Genomic DNA, 20,372 nt, shown 5'->3' on the forward strand with positions numbered 1-20,372 from the left:
CAAGGTAGTATGTAACAAAAAAGCACAACTTACACAGTGACATTTGTCGCTGTACTTGTATCCTGTGCTGCACATTGCATATTTTTGCTTATTGTATACCCAAATACAAATATGCAGTGGACTCAGCAGACCGCAGTGTTCATGCATATACAATATAAAGTCATCCAAATAGTTTTTTTGTTTTATAGCCCTGGTAGAGAGTATTTGCCTCCAATAATGCACATAATGCTTCGGTATTCTACAAAGGGCTCACTGTCCTCATCTGAAGACTGAACGGCAACTGAGTTGTTTGCCTAGCTACTCTCTTCATACCAATATCCACCACAGTTGTCATAGATTACGCAAATATAAATCAACTTTGCAATCCAGGAAATAGTTACATAGGCTGTAAATGTAGGAGAAAAGGGTCAAAAAGACTTGGGGCAATTAAGTGTTTTTTTTTCTTTTCAAATTATTATAATTATGTTTTTTTAAGAAATACATTAATTAAAAAATGCCATCCTGTTTCATCAGACCAAATAAAAATTTTTGCTCACACCTTCAAATGTGTCTACTGTTTTTATAAAGCAGTGAATCAGATATTCACTGAAACGAATGTTCAAGGTCCGTGTGTTTAAATGGAAAAAAACTGTTCAGGAATGTTTTGGAGAATGCTAGATTCACTGCTTTATAAAGAAATCCCATAATGTAGGTGAAAAAAAGGGGCATTTGCACATGTGCACCAGGATTAGAATAGACATTTGTCAATGTATCCTGGAGCATTACCAATGTAAACTATTTTATTATTGTAAACTTTTATTGGGTGTGGGAGGTATAGGGTTTGAAGAGAATAAACACAGTTTAAAAAGGCCAGTTCTGTGTTTCAATGAAACATATAGAGGCCTTACCTGCTTTATTTATACATAAACAGGTGGTGGGGACCCCCAGAATACAAAACCTCCTGACAAAGATGGACATGGAACTTTTTCCCTCAGACATGGCAAGGTAAGTACCATGTTGCTTTAGGTAGGTCTGTACTACTATACAGTACACAAACACAGCACTCGCCTGCCTCATCTGTCTTTCCTAAATTCAGGTAGATCTAAATCCAGGCTGTAGTACATCTAAAATTGTTCTGAATTTTGTGAGTCCAAGGGATACCTGGCACCCCTCACCCCCTGGAAATTGTCTCTGGCTGCCCGGACAGTGCCTGAAGTCAGAAAAGACAGACCATGCAGGCAAGCAGATGGCTGATTAGTAAAATAATTACATAGCCATTCCGCCCACCCCCTATTGCAAAATGATTTGTAGCTCAGGTAAGAATCCACCTCATCCAGTCTAAGAAACAGGCTAGCAGTTTAGGCAGTGGCAATGTCATCCTAGGCCATTGTAGGTCGAGGACACCGAAAGCCCACCCACAACTTGAAACTTGGAGACAGAAGAGGAGTGTGCCAGCTGCACTGGAAGTGAGGGGTGATAGTAGTTTAGCTGTTAGACTTGTATGAAGTTAAAACTCCTAAAGTGCTCTGACACTTTCGTTTCAATGACTATCAACTTAGCCGACAGATCAAACAAGCCTCAAGCAATCCTTTTTCCATAGACAATGTATAGCATATTCACTAATTTGAGCATTTGTAAATACAACATTCCAAAATATGTTAGCAGCATAGAGCCACTATTTTTTTCCAAATACCTAGAAGTCAACAGGGTCATACGTTTTTGAAATAAATTTTGTAATGCAGATATTAGTTAGTAAACCCATGAAATAATAAGGTATTCTGATTATTCCAGGTTCACTGAAATAAAACACATACTATTAACCCACAGGTTTCATAAGCCTCTTCTTTATTTTTGGTAACATACAAAGTAATGGAACAAGACTACAGTACCTTCCTGATAACTGATTATGCATGTGTGATTAGGATCTTGACCTCATGACTGTGACGCAGCAACTAAGAACTTTCCTTCCTTTTTTTACTATCATTAAGTGTGTGGTAGGAATAAGTTCTTCTAGTCTGGGTTTCTTGCTCTAATTTTTACATGTGTCTATACAAATTACTGTGACATTTACCCCTCCCCACTTTTTTGTGTGACAGAACTTTCCCCAAGCTTCCTAAATAACAATGAAGTCAGCTAAATAACCTAACAAGGGAGTTTTCTTGGCAATGGGAAAAAAATAACAGTCAAAATGTAATTCATAATATTACAACCTCTATGTTCCTATTGGTCAGATTCCTTTTTAGTCTTCAAGGCTTTTAATGAAAGTTCATAGGTGAGAAACATAGCAGCACTCATTGGGAATCCACGTATGGCATTGACTGTGAATCCCCTGAAAAAGACCTGAAATAATACATAGACAAGAGTTATATTTGTATTTATTTTTTAAAACCACTTTAAAGATGTAAAATTTCACATAGACACTACAACTTTAGGGTCACCAAAAATAATCCATACCACCCAATAAACATACACTTTTTGAGAAAGTTTTGGAGGCTTTCTTTGGATGGTACATAGTGATTTCACTTCTTGTCCAATTGCACCTAAATTTGAAAGGTTTAAACTAGAACAAGCATAAAAACTGGGTGTGTTTGAACTGATCAGATTGGCTCTCTATTGAAGTCAATCACAGCCAGGTACAGTCAGGTAGTGCTCTTATTTTAGGGCTGAAGATTCAAGGGGGACATGGCTGTGGGACTGACTAGGATCTATTTATTAAACAATATTTTGGCATTATTTCAGTCATAGCAATACAGAAAAAAGCTGATCATTTTGTGGAACACAGAAAAAACAATAATACAAAAGGTGGTTAGCAATCTGCTTGCCTGGGGACTTTGGCAATCATAGCCACATTCATTTTTTAGGAATGGAAAAGTTCTGTAAACAGAGGGAAAACCATGTGAATGGCCTCTCCTCCAAAAGCAGAGTGTTCTCTGCATCATTAAGCTGGATTATTCAGCACTGCACAGCAAAAACTAGTGTCTGTTTTAAATAGGCCCTTAAACGTGTATGTATTCATTAACAAGGAACACTCACAATCACTTGTAAAAACTGCTTTAAAACACTTCAAAATGCATTTGCAAGCAGCACTATTTCAAGACTATGGAGGCAACTAACTGCCCCTGAAACCTACATGTAGTGTTTAAGTGTTCAATGTAGTGTTCAAGAAAGCGTGTAGCAATGCTACAAATTAAGGATAACAATAGTCTCATTTGGTCCAAAGTTAACATTTTTGCAAGTGGCTTTGAGCAGTGAAACCACTGAAAACTACATGTAAAAAACTATTTTCAAAACATACATAAACGGGTGGGAGCTAACTTATCATTAACTGAGCACTCAGGCTCTGTGGCAGAACTCTACAAACTCCAGTATTTATTGCACCTGAAAAAACTGCTTCTGACCAACGGTTAGCTGATTAGTGGACATGCTTCTCAACATTTACATGCTCAGCATGCTCAATCAGAAGTGCTGAAAAGAAGGGCAATACACCTGTCTTGGGCATTACATGATGAGAATACCCAGGAAGCAAGCAATATTTTGCTAATGTTTGAGCTTTCAGGATAAAATAAGGTAGGCCATGACAAAATTTTAGTTTATGTGAAAAAATATATTTTTTTTTATTGCTAGTTTATTAAGTGCTCTAGGCTCATTACAAGTTTATTAGGTGATGTCAGGCAGGCAGTTTAGTATACTATACAATTGTATTTAGCTAGATTTCTCTTAAACATCATTCTCCTGTAACCTATAAACATATTGTAATACCTTCTGTTTTATTGCTTAACATATTCACTAAAAACATTATATTTACTATTAAGTCATAACCATATACTAACATTTTTTATTAATGTAACTTTGATTTTTAAATGTTTATAAAATCTTAGGGTTTAATATCATTGTAGCCATTATGTAAAATAGGAACTAATGGAACCAGACCTTCTTTCTTGTACAGGAAAAACCTGTAATCACATCATCTGTTAGTATTTCCTGCATGTCTGCAAGCGTGATAGTAATCTCTGTAAAGCTGGGTCTACACGTGAGATATTAATTGTTTGTTAGTAAAAAGGTTTAACCCCTTTTTGATAGTTACCTTTAATAAAATTAAGGAGTCTCCTGAGGGACTGCTGTTTCTACACTGATCAGGGGTCCTTCTTTGTTGAAAGCTAGCAGGTTGTGTCTAATTTCAACATAAAATTAACTGTAAGTCTGTAAGAACATATTTAGGTCTGATGGACCTGGATTGTATTTAGCAGATTAAAAATAAAAGTGCACATAGGCTCAAAATCCCTGTTTCAATAGGTCATAATACAGTTTTACATATTTCTAGGCCGGTTCTTTAAATTTATTTATGCAATAACTGCAAATTTCAAAAAAGTTGGAAACTTCTGGAAGAGTCAGATTCCTGGCTAAACCAGGCTCAGAAGCTTTTACTTTCCCCAAACTGCTTTGTTGCTGTATGTATACTGTAGCTCCCAGTTTATACCTAGGATCTGGAGCATGTTCATGCGACAATTCTACAGCCAAAGATTAGGTGATGTGTGATTGAGTGATGTGATGCAAGCTTTGCACACCCAGCACCAGCAATGCTTTTAAATACAAGTCACAATAACGTGTCACAGGAGTAATTGCTGTTTTTCCTGATGTCATGTTAAACATGGTAGCATCCAGGAGTTAACCCCTTTGGCAACTTGGACTAGGAAAGCCTTTTTGTGGACATAACATCTTAGAAAGAATGTCTTTTATTTAAGGACAGGGTTTCTTTAATGCATTGGAAGGGAAGAACAAGCATTCCTTTATCACCTTGGGATTAAAACTTCACATATAGCCATGGCCTGAGAGTATTTTACCCTTGAGCATCTTGTCATTGTTTAGATCAACCCCTATATGAATCTATTTTAAATGGACATGCAGTAATTTATCTTTAAATGCATCAAGGGCATGCAATTTCTCACTCTAAAGCCTTGTGAACTAAGATTGTTTCACAGCCAATAAAGTAATATACGGTACATATGTTTTAGTTTATGTTTTATTTAGCATATGGTTTGTTCTTTTAAAGCAGTTGCAGTTTAAAGGTGCATCTATATCTTTTTGGTAAAAGTATATTACCAAAAATTCGATATTATACTAATATTAACCTAATGCCAGATAGTAATCTTGGAACTCATTTTTGACTATTCAAAACTGAAACTAGGTTTCAAAACACCTGGTCATCGTGTCAAAAATTACTTGTTCAGGTGCTACCCATACAAGATGAAAAACCTCTGTCCCTATTTCACAACTGTGCTACTGTGTTATCACCCTACCACTTGGGCTTCTGAGGGGGGCTACAAAACATATGGGGCTTGGTCTATTAACCTCCCTGATGGTCTAATTCTGTCCGTATTTTTATGGAAAAGTAGTACATTGTTTTGCATTATTTTTTTATTAATTTACATTATAGGTCTATTATTCTTAGGAAAAACTCACCGAAATATGTCAAATATTTTATAAATTTATTAATAAACTTTAAATAAAAAAACACAAAAATGAGTTAAAACAAGGGTGCATAAAAATACTGAAACCTGTAATATAACTGTACAGTAGCATTTATATATATTTATATTTATAATATAATGATTACTTTGTATTGGATTCAATACAGTTAATTTGACACATGCACAGACGTCACCGGGAACTCCCGGGGAACGTCAGTGAACTCGCCAGGGGAAGATTGGAGAAAGAGACGCGAAATGCAGCGCGAGGATGGGATCCAATGGGCAGAACACCGGTGGACGTGGATGGGACAAGGTAAGTGTTTTTTTTAATGTTTTTAGCTACCTAGAATGTGTGGCTAAGGGTGACAATTTTTTTTTACCCCGAACCACACTCGGGATTACCACTCAGGGGGTTAAAGCTCTTCAAGACTGGAAAAGATAGATTGTCATGGAACAACATGGTAATCCAGCAAACAATTAGTTGGCAAATGTTTTCAATCTTGGACCAGATCCATTCCAGGTTTGCTGGATCATCCAGGTACTCCCAAGATAGTCTATCTTCTCCAGTCTATTGCCCCGAAAGAGCCCACTGGAGATTAGCAGGACTGAGTTGTGACTAAAATTAAAAAGGTGAAAACAAATACTTAATGGAAAAAAATGTTAATTGTTTATAACAAGGGTGCCTAACCTATGGCCTGGGGAGCTCCCAGATGCGGCCCTCTGCTCATTCCTTTTCTGCTCTCTCTGCTCGTCTTGCGGGGGATGCGGCACACCCATCTCCTATGTTTCTCTGTGAGACTGTGCTGCTAGCAGAGGGAGCATGCATGCTTATTGTAAACTTCCTGAGAGTGGTCGGGTACTATAGACCTGGCAATCAGCTGTCACTGCTCCCCACCCACCTTGTACTGTGAGATAATACCACCTCTGGTACACCAGCAGCATGAGAGCTGTTCCTGTGTCCATGCTGCTGTCATTATCCCCATGTATAAACCTTTATATCTCCTACACCCAGTGTCATAAAAATGTGTCATTTGCAGGGTACACAAGGGACCCTGATAGCTGCTACTAAACCAAATTTTAAATAAACCAGCCTCCTAAGCATAACAAGTTGCCAAAAAAAAAGGTTTACAAGAAAACAACCCTAATAACAATCAGGGATATTTTCACATTAACGGGGAATAATTGAAGACCAGGGTCACCAAACTGAGTTTGCATGTTAGGGAACCCCAGGGGCCACTTCCATGCCAATGAGCATTAGGGTACTGTCAATTCGCTCTGTGCTGTGGTGCCCCAAGTATATACTTGCTTGTTCACAAAACTTCAAGGCTGCATTCAGACTGTGGTGTGATTACCACTTCCTCATGCCATGGAAACGTTCAGCACCACTCATTGCCGCTTAGACTAAAATCCACAGATGCTGCAGTGTGGGGACTGAGCAGCTGGTGGGGTGCCTGTTACACATAGCTGACCACTTACCTCCTGTGAACAATTTCTCTGGAACATAGGGATGTTGGCAACTGGAAATGTGGGAGCCAGTAGGATCCCCCCCCCCCAATAAAATGTTATCCCCATCATATTATTCTGTCTTTGAACCTCAATTTCTCCATAGGAAAAATTAAGGAAAAAACCTTACCTGTCATACTGTGCTACCCTGTCACACATATATGGCCACTTACCTTCTGTGAATCCTAGTTTCTCTTTAACAGTGGAGAAAGTGAAATGTAGGATAAGTAAGGGACTCTTGTGGCTACCCCCCCCCCACTACAATTTATCACTTCTACCATACCATGGTGCCCTGTTACATATAAATATCCGCTTATGTTCTTTGAACCCCAATTTCTCCTGAAAAGGGAGCTGTAGGTGTAAAAAAATGTAGGATAAGTGGGGGACTCTTGTGGCTAACTTCCCCTGAAATTTTATAGCTGTGGCGCCATCACAAGATAAGAAAAACTATACCTGTCATACTGTGCTACCTGGTCACACATAGCTGGCTGCTTACCTTCTGTGAAAGTTCTCAGTAATGGGGAGATGTAGGGCCTTGAAGATGTAGTAGTAAGAACATGTCCCCCTTGGCTATCTGTCACATGAATTGCATTTCTCAGGAAGTATCCATAGCAGAGATATAAAGAGTATAAAGAAGGTTAGTGGCCCCCTATAACTGACAAGATGCATTGTATGGTGTACTCTCTGCTCTTTGGTACAGGAATAGTTAGTGGGGAGTAATATACGTCCGGCCAGCACTGTATGAAAGATTTATTTTTGTATCTTCCATTAATAAAATGAGCATCAAATAGTGAGTGCATGAGTTCTTGATTTGTCATGTCTTTTATTTAGTGCATGTAAGTTATGGTAACTAGAAACATTTCAATTTAATTTCATTTTACAATAAAACTATTCTAGTATTAAACAAATTTAATGTTTGTTTGCATTGTGGCCCGCAAGTTTTATCTCAATGTCAACAGCTGCCCCCAGATGAAAAAAGGTTGGGCACCACTTTTTTGAAAACGAGGTAGTATAACAGTAAAGTGAATCTATTACTTCTGGAACTACTTCTGGGTAAAAGCACTTTAGAATTTTGACTTCATTGTGGTGATAGACAATGATCAGACACCCCATGGCCAAAACTTTTCCTTTTTCAGTACAGTCAGTATATGTAATTTGTAGAGAGAAAATAATAGTTATCAGTTCAGGCCATCAATGGTGACCAACTTTAAATGGGAAATTTTAAAGCATTAGAGCCTGAGAGGCATTTTACTGTGGCAAAATGTGGATGTGGCCAAATGCAAGCAGGAATGATTAGTTAAAATGGGTGTGTCATTTAAAAATAAAAATTGTAATACGACCTCTAACTAATGTGTGAAGCTTCAGGAGGCGTGGCTTGGCAGGAAAGTTAAAAGCAGATTACATTTTAATCTGCTTTTAAAACATTGAACACAGTAAAAATGTTATACAAAATAAATCTAAATATTAAGTAATAAATCCAAAACTTTATTCTATTATTGTACCCTTGTTTGGACAAATTCCAAAATTTGTTTCATTTTTAATAAAATTATTAAATGCATTATTTTTTATAATTAGTATTTATAACTATTTATTTTATTTTAATTTTTATGATTTGTGTTTCAAACTTATCATACCTGGGAATAATTCCTAAGAATTGCAGGCCCAAAATAATAAACCCAAATTTCCACGCAAAACAATGTACCGCTTTTAGCATAAAAATATGAACATAATCAGGGAGGTAAATACTGTAAGAACTGGCAGACATCAACAAGAGACCACTTCCAATAACTGACAGATACTACAGTGTATGGCTAGTACCGAGACATTTACCAGAAACAGGTTCTGCATTAAGAATGAAATTCACAAGGAAATGGCAGATCCTAGTGAGAGTCAGTTAGTTTTCACTTACTTTGTGTCACACTTCCCTCCTCCTTGCTAAAGCACTAGCGCATCTCTCCTGCACATGCTGGCAAATTTGACCTCAGGCGCACCTGCCTTCTATATTTTATCATTATTGCGCCTCCTGCTGGCCAATCAGGAGTTAGCTTCTTAATAGCCCTTGGCTATTTAGCTGGCTCAGACACAGCACTAGTGTTCTGCAACGTATCTCCACTGGTGTCAAGCCCCTAGTTTTGCTGACCATTTCCTATTCACCTGCCTGTTATTGAGTGTTTCCCAGTTTAGCTTCTGTGCTAACCCCTTGTTGCAAAGTCTGTTATTTCTCTGTCTATTCACTTGTGCTTTCTCTGTGTTCCTTTTGTCTTCAGTGAACCCCGTGTCACCCGTGCCTCCTGTCTCTTCCTTTGTCTCCTGTGTTCTCCTGTGTCTTCAGTGACCCCTGTGTCACCTGTTCCACCTGTCTCTTCCTGTGTGTCCTGTTTTCTGCTGTGTCTACAGTGACCCCCTTGTCATCAGTGTCTTTTTTTGGATTTCTGGTTCTTGATCCCTGACTTTATTTCGTGACCTCACTTGCTTGCTGTGAACCTTGACCTCGACCTTCTTTGACTACTTTCCTGCTTCGTGATTCAGTACCACAGTTTGTTTTGCCCAAGGACCACAACCTGACAGCAGCCTGCAGCATCACATCCTCACCAATATAGGCTCTGGGATGTCCAGGATGCTGCTTAAGTTCTGCACCTTGGCCCTTCTTAGGGCCCACACCAGTAGTGTGCAAGCCATAGCCCCCCTGGAGGCTCTGCCTTTACAGGCGTGACAGTTTGTCATTAGTGTTGAGTTTTCCTCTCTTTCCCAGCCTCCTGGCCATCTTTTTCTGGTGTGCACGCTTCTGGTTCTAGACCCTAGGGGCCATGAGGAAGATTTTAGCTCTGGGCAATAGGAGATTGCAGCTCCCACAACAATTATTCTCCCACCCTTTCTCTTTTTTTTTGTTTGTTTATTTGGGGTGTGGGCTAGATATAGGTTTCCCATCACATCTGCTGCCCCTTGCCAACAGCTGCCCAGGCCTATGGCAGCAGAGTCCCTGTCCCTGCTGGAATAGCTTTTTGGACCTTAATCTGACAGGAGCTATGGGAGAAGAAGGGGGATTATGGAAATCTACATACCCAACAGGAGAGTACTGCAGCATTGGGCCTGATTTATTAAAGCTCTCCAAGGCTGGAGAGAATACACTTTCACTAGTGAAGCTGGGTGATCCACCAAACCTGGAATGGATTTCTTCAATGTCATTTGCTATTTGCTAGCAAATGCTTTGAATCCTGGACCAGATCCATTCCAGGTTTGCTGGATCACCCAGCTTCACTGTTGAAAGTGAATTCTCTCCAGCCTTGGAGAGTTTTCATAAATCAGGGCCAATGAATCACTCTTGGATGGGATTTATAAATATAGGAGTGTAAACAAAGAGGGGAAATCAGGGTAGAACACGAAAAACTGCAAGGTACAACTGTATGATAAACTCTTCAGCTGTTACATTTACAGATTCTCTCACTTTTACTTGGTGTAACCTTAATGCATAAATATCATGTTGTTACCTGAAGGCCTTCATTTTGGTAACTTTGTGAGATACAGTCTTTAACTCCTTTATACTTTTGTTTATATAAGCCATCGGCTTGAAGACGAGTTTTAACAACATCCATGGGAGTAGCAGTCCCCCAAGAGATGGCTCCTACAATTAGAAAAAGGGTAAAATGGATACCATTATAAACTTTGAATTTACAAATAAAAGACAATTAAGAAAAGCGCTAATAAAAAAAGCATTATTAATTAGTAAATATCGTTAATAGGCAGTGCCACAAAAGCAAAATAACACAAAGACTGGTAAGCCTGAAATGAACGTTCATTGCAACACATCAGTAGACAATATAAATATATACATATATATATATATATATATATATACATTTATATATATTTATAATATAATGATTACTTTGTATTGGATTCAATACAGTTAATTTGACACATGCACAGACGTCACCGGGAACTTCCGGGGAACGTCAGTGCACTCGCCGGGGGAAGATCAGAGGAAGAGGATGCAGCCTAAGGATGGGATCCAATGGGCAGAACACCGGTGGACGTGGAATGGACCTCCGGACCTGACGAGTGCCGGATTTTAGAAAATTACGGATTTATGTTCACCAACTAAATAAAACAGTTTTACAAAATTTTAGTTCAACTAGACCAAATAGTGCATCAGGATTTTATTCATTATTGTACCCTCGAAAAGAAGCTAAATAGCAGATGGGCTGTCGGGATGATCATCTTCATGACTGACAGTTACAGCATCCTCAGCAACAGGAACAGCTGCAATTTGTGGAGGAAAAGCAAAAAAACTGAAGGATCTGGATTATCGATGGCGGGATTTTTGAATGTCAACCTGTAAATATATATATATATATATGTATATATATATTTTTTTTTTATAAATGGGCTGAGCTTTACAATCCTCTCTAGGCTGCTGTTATTCCTGTTGCTTGTGCACCTTTTTCTTTCCATAAAATATGCGTGGATACAGCACTCTGAACAATAAGCCTATTTACCAATGACCTTTTTTGGCTTACACTCCTTGTGGAAGGTGTCAAGGACACCTTTGCAGGAGTTTTGTGTTAATAAGCTATTACATAATAAAAATCACAGTCAATAGGTTCAATACATAAAGCCACAAAGGTACTAAATATCCCTTCCCCTTCCACTACCATCACTACTACAGTAAGCATTATGGCACTTAATGCTTTAATTGCTAACTTCCAAAGAAGAAGGACAAAAAGAGATGGTATTGTGAAAGTCCTTTCATGCGCTAGGGAAACTTTATCGTGGTTAAGAAACCTCCTATGCATTTTCTGTATGTGCGTAGTGGTAATGCTGTAATAGGAGGTATATAGTGAGACTGACACAGAAGAGTACAGTGATATTGATACACATTTAGGACCTGCCTTTACTTGAGTTAGGGCAATGTGCACAATAATGGGCATTATGCAATGTTTTACACACTTTATAGAGCATGGCACAATGCTTTAGTAGTAATACATACTTTTTGATTCAATGGAAATAATCACATTTTGGCTGGCAAACAAATGCTGGTAGTAACTCCCTGTAGTACTCCTTGCTCTAACTCAGGCATGGGCTGAGTACAGCCCATTTGATGTCTTAATCCAGCCCATCAAATATTGGTGCAAAATTGTCCACTGGCAAAAAAAGGGGACCAACAACACTGTTCCCACTGGAATCAAATGTAATTTGAATGTAAAATTCCTTTTAGAACAAGGAGAGGAATAAGAAGAACATTGCGTGTTTTGTAGGCAAATATGGTTTGTCAATGATCATGTTAATGTCAGTGATTATGTAATAGTAATTGCAGAGTACAATAAAATGGTACCATTGTTGTTACACAATAGTCCTAACGCTACAATGCTTCATAGGCCCTGATTCATCAAGAAGGTCGCCGTTGCGCAATTTAGCAACTGGATGAGCTCGCGGCCGGAGCCGCGCATCACCAGCAGCTTTACACTGGCGAGCTTGCATTAAAAGTCACTGTTCCCCTAAAAAATAATTCTTTCTAATGGCACACATATTACCCCTAGCCCTAAAAAAAAATGTTTGCGCTGTTGAAATGTTTAAAACATTTATGTGCGCTAAGAAAAAAGCATAATTTAAAATCACTTATTTCTTTTCTGTTAGGCAAGAGTTAACCGAGTTCAACTCCTCTACATAGGCACCTATATAAAAGCTTACGATGCCTGATCGGAGAAGCCGCTCGCGGGAAAATCCCGCGACTATCTTGCGACTGACAGCGCGCGAAGCCATCGGAGTAGATTTTCTCACAAAAGTCACAAGCACACACATGTTCTTTTGTTTGCTTCTTATGTATATGTGTGTAGCTTAACAGATCCTCCTTAATCACGCAGCTGAAATCTAATCGCCTTAATTGGCAGATTCGCGACCCCTATTGCTCATTATTATCAAGGCAGGAATCTGGCTGGCAGTGAGTGGGCAGGTGTACGAGCACACTCGACTCCAGACCGCGGGAAACCGGCTCGCTGGAAGCGCGAACGTACGCGCATCCAGCGAGCTCGGATTTCATTGATGAATCAGGGCCATAGAGTTCATCGAGCATACTGCTAAATAGATAACAACTAAGTATTCAAAGTGGAGGTTCCAAATAGAGACAATGAAGTAAAATATAATACAATGTATTGTACAAAATAAATAAACTGGATCTCAAGTCTAAACGCGTTTTACTGGTTACGCTTCTTCAGGGGATGGGGAGAGCCAATGAGTACACAGTAAGAATGTATATATCTTGATAGTTCAGAACCAGTAGTAAGGAGTGTAGGAAAGGCAACAATGCTTTCATTTCCCAAATGACTACAATCTAACATCTTGTACTAGTGCTGCTCTTTTGGCAGCATGTGTTGGGTTGTGAGAGAATTGGGTCTGTAGTTAATCATTGTAACTTGTAACACAATGGTGCTGTAACCATGGCTTGGTTAAAGTTCAAGGCAATCTCAATCCATTTTACTTTCTCCTGATCTTGGAAATCTCTGAAATTTGTGATGTGTTGGGTCTCCCATTGAGATACCTTCAGGATTTTGTCCAGAAGCTTTATAGATACGCAGAACAAAACCTGGCACGAATGGCTCCCATTACATATGTGCTTGAATATCTCAACCAGCCAGCTAATGGTTGAGATTATTGTAGCAGATGTTTTCCAACTGTGCATCAGAAAAAAATATTGTGCATTCCTTGATGCTTTGCTATATTCGTCTAGCATGGTCTTGTATTGCAGTAGGTGTTTTCTATCTGTGCGTCATCATGTGCCTTGCATATTTTTGATAAATGCTGCTATATTCATCTTGCATGTTCTTGTCTAAGTGTGTGTCCTGAAATTCTCCACAGGAGGATGCCCTTGTAATGCCTATAGCCATAGTTCAGACACAGGTAGGTAGGCAGGCAGGCAGACAGCTCCTTATGTTTAAACAAAACAAATTCCTGGTTGGATTTGCACAGACTTTGCACCAACAACATTCACCTCAGAGCCATCATATTGGCAAAGCAAACCCAAGTACATTATGGAAATTGAATGCTTAATTGTTAATATATATATATATATATATATATATATATATATATATATATATATTTGTATATGTATGCGTTGTAGGCAAAGTTGGTAGTGTGACATGGCCCTACTTGTCCTTAGCTGTTTATTAACAAACAGTTAAACTGGTAAAAGGGTAAAACTTATCTGCTTTAAAAACTACTTTTTAAACTGCTTTAAAAAATTACTTTACCTTAATGTAATTTTTAATGTAAATATTATTTCTGTGTTAGAATTTACTAATTTTTTCTTGCTCTAGCTTGTCTAAATTTAAACACAGTTATATTTTGCATCACAAAATACATTAGACCACGTGCAATTTATTTTGCTTTTGATGTTAACCACAGACTTGCAGCATTACAGGAAGAAGTTTGTTAGCAGCCTATTCCACTACACCTCTCGGCTTGTGATATGTGAACTTGTACATCTTGTTCGTATTCAGCAGATGTTTTTCTTTATCCATTTAAACAAGATCAATACAAGAGAAAGTGACTCTATGCAAATGGAGAGTTATGATAAGCTAGGGACTCACTTAAAGCACATTTACATATGTTTAAAGCAAAAGTAAAGCAAAAAATACCAAGAAAAAAACTGAATAGGCTATTAAGTAGCTCTTGCTGCCATATTCAGTTTTAATCAAGAGATTTTCCCACAGCACATTTTTTTCTGTCCTCAGTCTGATATAGTTACATAGTAGGTTAGGTTGAAAAAAGACATAAGTCCATCAAGTTCAACCACTAGGGAAACAAACATATCCCAGATATAAAACCCTATAAGACATAGTTGGTCCAGAGGAAGGCAAAAAAAACCCTGGTACAAATTGCTTCAACAGGGGAAAAAACATTCCTTTCCGATTCCATGAGGCAATTGGATGTTCCCTGGATCAACAGTCACTGTTATCTTTCCTTTAAAGTCTTAATACCCAGGTATATTCTGTGCTTCTAGAAAAGCATTCAGCTTTTTCCTAAAGCAATCTATAGTAGTTGCTGAATCTTCTTCCTGAGGCAGCTGATTCCCTCCATTCCGTTTATTATTTTAGTTGCCCTGCATTCTCTCCAATTTCACAATGTACTTTTTGTGAACTGGTGCCCAAAACTGGACTGCATATTCCAGATGTGGTCTGACCAATGCTTTTTACAGGGGCAGGATTATGTCTCCATCTCTGCAGTCTATTCCTCTTTTATTACAAGAAAGTACTTTGCTAGCTTTAGATATTGCAGCTTGGCAATTTGGTAATACAAATGATTCAAACTATGGGCCTGATCCATTAAAGCTCTCCAATGCTGGAGAGGATACACCCCCACCAGTGAAGCAGGGCGATCCAGCAAACCCGGAACAGCTTTCTTTAAAGTCATTTGCTATTTGTTAGCAAATGTTTTGAATCCTGGACCAGATCCACTCCAGATCTGCTGGGCCTCCCAGCCCCACAAACGAAAGTGAACTCCTCCCCAGCCTTTACGAGCCCCCAACAAATCAGGCCCTTGTGAGACATAATTACAAAATCCAATAAATCAGTTTTTCTATTTTCCAATTTCAGAACATGAAATCTGTTTTAGGTGTTTTTTGTTCTTTGCTGTCTGTAAATTATACACCTTACATGGAAACAATGGAAACAGGAATGGGGAATATGGCCAGCATTATTTATTCCACTTCCTTTTAAACCAGGTCACTCTTGACCTGCCCCAGCCTGTGAATGGATAGTGAAAGAAGAATCTGTGCAGTAATGAAGCTCATCTCTCTGTCACTCTGTTCAATATGTTCTTTGTCAGCACATCAACTGATTGGCTCATTGTACTTTTTTTTCTCCCAATGCCCACTTCTAATATACAGGGACTTCAAGAGGCTTATACCAGAGCAAATTCAAGTATTCACACTGCTTGCATTTAACAATTACATTTGCTGATGTATTAATTATTGCAGAGCTATATTCATTTGTCTCGGTTATATTTGCATAGCTTTAAATAAAAATAGGTATGCAGTACAATGGTATCAGACAAGATACAAGAAAACATTCCAAAAACATGCAGTTGGTTTAATTTGCTTTCCCCCAAATTGAAATTAAATATAGTAGAGAAGAGTGGAAATGAAGGCTTTTTAAGGCACATAAAGGTAGTTACTATATAAAAACCATAGTTACTTTATTAATTGAATACAAAAATAAAATGGTACAGAATGTAAAAGAGCATGACATTTTCAATCACTAGACATACATTAGGGGTTAACAAACTTGTATGAATGCAGAGGATCACATAACGGGTGTCATTCTCACGCGTTTCACCCTTATTGGCTTTCTCAGGGGACTAGGAGACCCTAGGAATTTGTATCATGTGAAGATTGGAAAGGTAGTATGTTGTTTATTGGTCTAAATTGACGTTAGACTATGTTAATGACGTTTGACAATGACATCTGGCAGAGGTCAAATTTCTGGGATATCCTCGTTTTGTAAATTGGAAGGTGGAATTGATCGGGCATTTCCAGTCTGGTTATTGCTGTCAAACAATTTTTGCTTCAGTATGTCAAAGGTTGTGGCCGAGGGGTTTAGTTGCAGTAATTGCTTCATCTTTAGCTGTGAAGAAATATTGGAAACAACTTCCCCTTATCTATAAAGCCTCTTTTGTAGTGGGTGGTGGTGTTTTTAGTCATAGGTTCTTTTTTAGCTTGTTACACAAAATAAAGGGTGCACAAACAAGCTTTTTTCAATAAGGAAAAAGCAATGCAAAACATCCAATTAGCTTTTATTATTCAGAATAGTTTCACCTGATAAAAAGTGAAAACCTAACTGATTGCTGTAGTTTAAATGAATGCTAGATTTTCATAACCGGAGCATGACACTTTTGGTACCCAAACACTAATCTGGTAGAGATTTTTTTTTAATTTTAAAAATATATGTAAATGTTTGCATAAGAAACATCTGTTCATCTACTTGCTAAAAAAAGATGTGGAGTGTAACTATAAAATGAAGTCACCCTCTGCCACCTATGGGTTCAAGCCTATTGTTTAATTTTTTTTCTTGATATCTTCCTTCCTTTTTGACACCAACATGGAATGTCATTCCTATTTTCTCTTTTAATCCTAAAAAGAATGACAAATTAGTTATATATGTCTCTCAACTTGTAGTAGTAGTACTTCTGATCAATACCTTAATACCTCTTTACTACAGAAGTGCAATTGATATTTTGGCTTTTAAACTTTTCTGTTTCTATCTAGTCTTTGATAGACTTGTATTGCAGTTATAATTTTCACACCTAAGAGGCATATTTATAAAGTAGTAAGAGTGACTTTCACCAAATATCCACTTGTAGTGATTAATCACTGTCATTTAAAACACATGCACTGGGAACTTGAGTGTTATCATGCTCGGAGAGATGGAACCACTAGGGGGTGCTCTGGATTGCTCAGTGGTGGTGTGAGCCCAACAAGGGCCAAGAGTAAGGTGCAAATACCAGCCTGGTCTTCTCCAGAGCCTCTGAGGTGTGGCATTGCAGGCTGTTACTGGTTTGCAATTCTTGGGCACACCAGGGTGGGCAGAAGAATGTGAGGTACCAAACTGGCAAGCAAGAGAATAGGCAATGATGGACGGGGTCGAGGCAGGCGGCAAATAGGCAGGGTCATAAAACAAAGCCAGATGTCTAATACAGGAAAGCAAAGAATAGACACAGGTGACACTGAGGTCACCGAACACACAGGGGAACGCAGAAGACAAGGGGAGAGATTGGAGGCACTGGTTATACGAGGGCTACCGAGGACACAAAGGAAAGCAGGAGACACTGGAACAGCAAGAAGAGGTCAGGAAGAGGTTTTTGCAAACCTCAAAAAATGTTTTTTTTTTTACTTGCACAACTCACCCTTTGAGCAGATTAAGACCTAATTATGCATATCGGCTGTTTCTAACATTCCAACATTCTAGTACTGTCAAACACATACAATGGGGACGGGTTAGTAGACCTCCTAACACATTTTGCTTTAGAGACAAAATAGGAGATGAGTGGAAATTTTTACAACTTTTTATACACAGTTGTCATGGGAATAGGTGTTACCAATGGAAGAATGACCTTTGTTCTGCTAGCAGCTGAAAAATGTTAGCTTTCCCATCATTTTCAGTCTTGATGTCAATAGGCACAAACAGCAGCACAGATGTGAGATTACAAAATCTCACTCTAAATCTGGTTAGATGAATAGCGGGGAACATCAATACCTTTGATCTGAAACTACAAATTATCAGAAAGTGTAAGAGTACCTAGGACCAGCGGTCGCCACAAGAAATGGTGGTCCGCAAGAAAATTTTGGTGGTCCGCGGCTCTGGCTGCTCTGCCCCCGTGTGTGGTCAGGAGAAGGACCCCACTGGGGGGGCACATAAGCCAGAGCCGCAGACCATGTCCCTCGAATGGATACAATCCGCCTACTTTCCCAGTTTGAGGGTTCAGACATCATGATGTCCCTCTCGGGAAAGTTTCTTCCCCTTTGAGTGGCACACGGCTCCCGGCGCATGCACGTTCTGGAGTCTGTGGATTTAGTAGTCTGTGAGGTCCAAAATGTTGGGGACCACTGCCTAGAACCACTCACTTACCTTAAAGTGCGCTGTTACTTTTAAGCAAGAATTTGGTACATTTTTAAGTAATGGTTAGACACAATTAGGATTCTTTATATTTTCTAGAATATAACAAATCTTCACCCTTTTTCCATCAGGTCCTCTTTATAGAGTAATTTTGGCCAATGAAGTAATCATAGTACACGCCAAAAACTGTAGTTGTCAAATATTTCAAGAATTTTATCTTGAATCTTATGTCATACAGTTGTGAGATTGAGAAAACAGCACATGTGTTTAATGTTTGTAATAAAATATAGAACTACTGTCGTTCTGCATTTTAGCCACAAGATGCCGCTGTTTCTGAGCACAGTTAAACAAGTGGCCAGTATTTGTATATTGATAGGGGGTGTGCTTGTTCTGGGAAAGACAGGAAGCAGGAAACAGGAAGGAGGAGAGCAGACATCTTGCAAGGACTGTGTGTGTGTAAAAGAGAATCCATTCGCATCCAAGGGTCAGCATGTTCCTAGAGACTCAGCTGTGGCTGAGTGAAGCTGACCACCATCCAAGGTAGATCCTGTCCAGAGGAAAGAGGATTGTTGTCCAGAAAGGCTGAGAGAAGCTGAGGAACGGAGAGCTGTCTGTCCTGCAGGACCTCATGTTTGCTGAAGAGACTGGTTGCTGTTTTTCAGTTTAAAGACATTGATGGATCCAGAACAAGACCCGGGTCAGTAAAATCGTGCACGCACCGCATTATAGGATTGGCGCCTGAAGTACCAGAGACTGAGATTATACCTGCAATAGTTAGTGAGTTAGGGGCTATGTATGTGGCAGGTCATAATAACCAATCTTGAAAAAGGACGCTGTGCTGACCTCTGGGGTGAATGTATTTAATGTGTTTTCTTTGGGTTATTGTTTGGAATTTTGTTTATTGTGATAGTATGCAGTAAAGTACTTCCTGTTTTATATAAATTGGTGTCAGTGGGCTGCTTTTCCCTGTTTGTGACTTCGCTGTATCCTAGAAAGCACCCGGTACACGGCTTACACAGTTTCAGACAGCACATGATCATAGGAACTAATAATTCTAAAGCCTGTGTTTGAAAATGTTCTCTCTCTTGGCTTCCTTTGCATTATTCATCCCTCTAAAATCTCCAAGAAGTAGATTGGGGAAGGAGTGGGGGGTTGCAATATTCAATTTTTGTCATGAAGCACAATTTCAATATTGGAGATATAGGCCCTGATTTATTAAAACTCTCCAAGACTGGAGAGTATACACTTTCACCAGTGAAGCTGGGTGATCCAACAAACCTGGGATAGATCTGACCCAGGATTCAAAGAATTTGCTAACACATAGCAAATGACATTGAAAAAATCCATTCCAGGTTTGCTGGATCACACAGCTTCACTGATGAAAGTGTATTCTCTCCAGCCTTGGAGAGCTTTAAAAAATCAGGCCCATAGTGGCTATCATATTGACTGACTTCCACAATCCAAAATGCTAGTTTTGTTGCTGCAGTGGTGATCAGGTGACCATTATGCTTTATAAATCTTTCACCTGTAATGAGTACGCAGGTACGGTGTTCTAATCCTGCTTGCCTGCATACCTGTTCCAGGTAAGTCACCTAAGCATTCTAATCAGATGATCAGATTTAGAGGCAGAGTACCATTCTTTTTTAGAAGGTCAGTTATGGCTGTATCCGTAAGTCTCCTACAGCAAGTGTCCCTTTAAAGTGAACTTTTCCTTAAATATCACCATTGTCTTGCACTGTTTGACCAGTGTCTTGTATTTTCTTTAAAAGCCACATATTTGGTAGAGGTAAATGGACTAAAACAATTTCCTATC

General features: G+C 38.8%; 1 protein-coding gene across 2 annotated transcripts in view; it reads right to left on the reverse strand.

Moving 5' to 3' along the window:
* Nucleotides 1–1,803: 1,803 nt before the first annotated feature.
* SLC25A48 (solute carrier family 25 member 48) overlaps nucleotides 1,804–20,372 on the reverse strand; it is a 33,436-nt gene continuing 14,867 nt past the window's right edge. For both annotated transcript variants that reach the window (XM_072400728.1, XM_072400729.1), the window contains exons 6-7: nucleotides 10,439–10,572; nucleotides 1,804–2,319 (exon numbers count right to left, since the gene is read on the reverse strand). In XM_072400728.1, coding sequence (XP_072256829.1) covers nucleotides 2,200–2,319; nucleotides 10,439–10,572 — 254 coding nt within the window. In that variant the 3' untranslated portion in view covers nucleotides 1,804–2,199. The remainder of the gene's footprint in view (nucleotides 2,320–10,438; nucleotides 10,573–20,372) is intronic.

The sequence above is a fragment of the Pyxicephalus adspersus genome, chromosome 2 (assembly GCF_032062135.1).
Source record: "Pyxicephalus adspersus chromosome 2, UCB_Pads_2.0, whole genome shotgun sequence".
Lineage (NCBI taxonomy): Eukaryota > Metazoa > Chordata > Amphibia > Anura > Pyxicephalidae > Pyxicephalus > Pyxicephalus adspersus.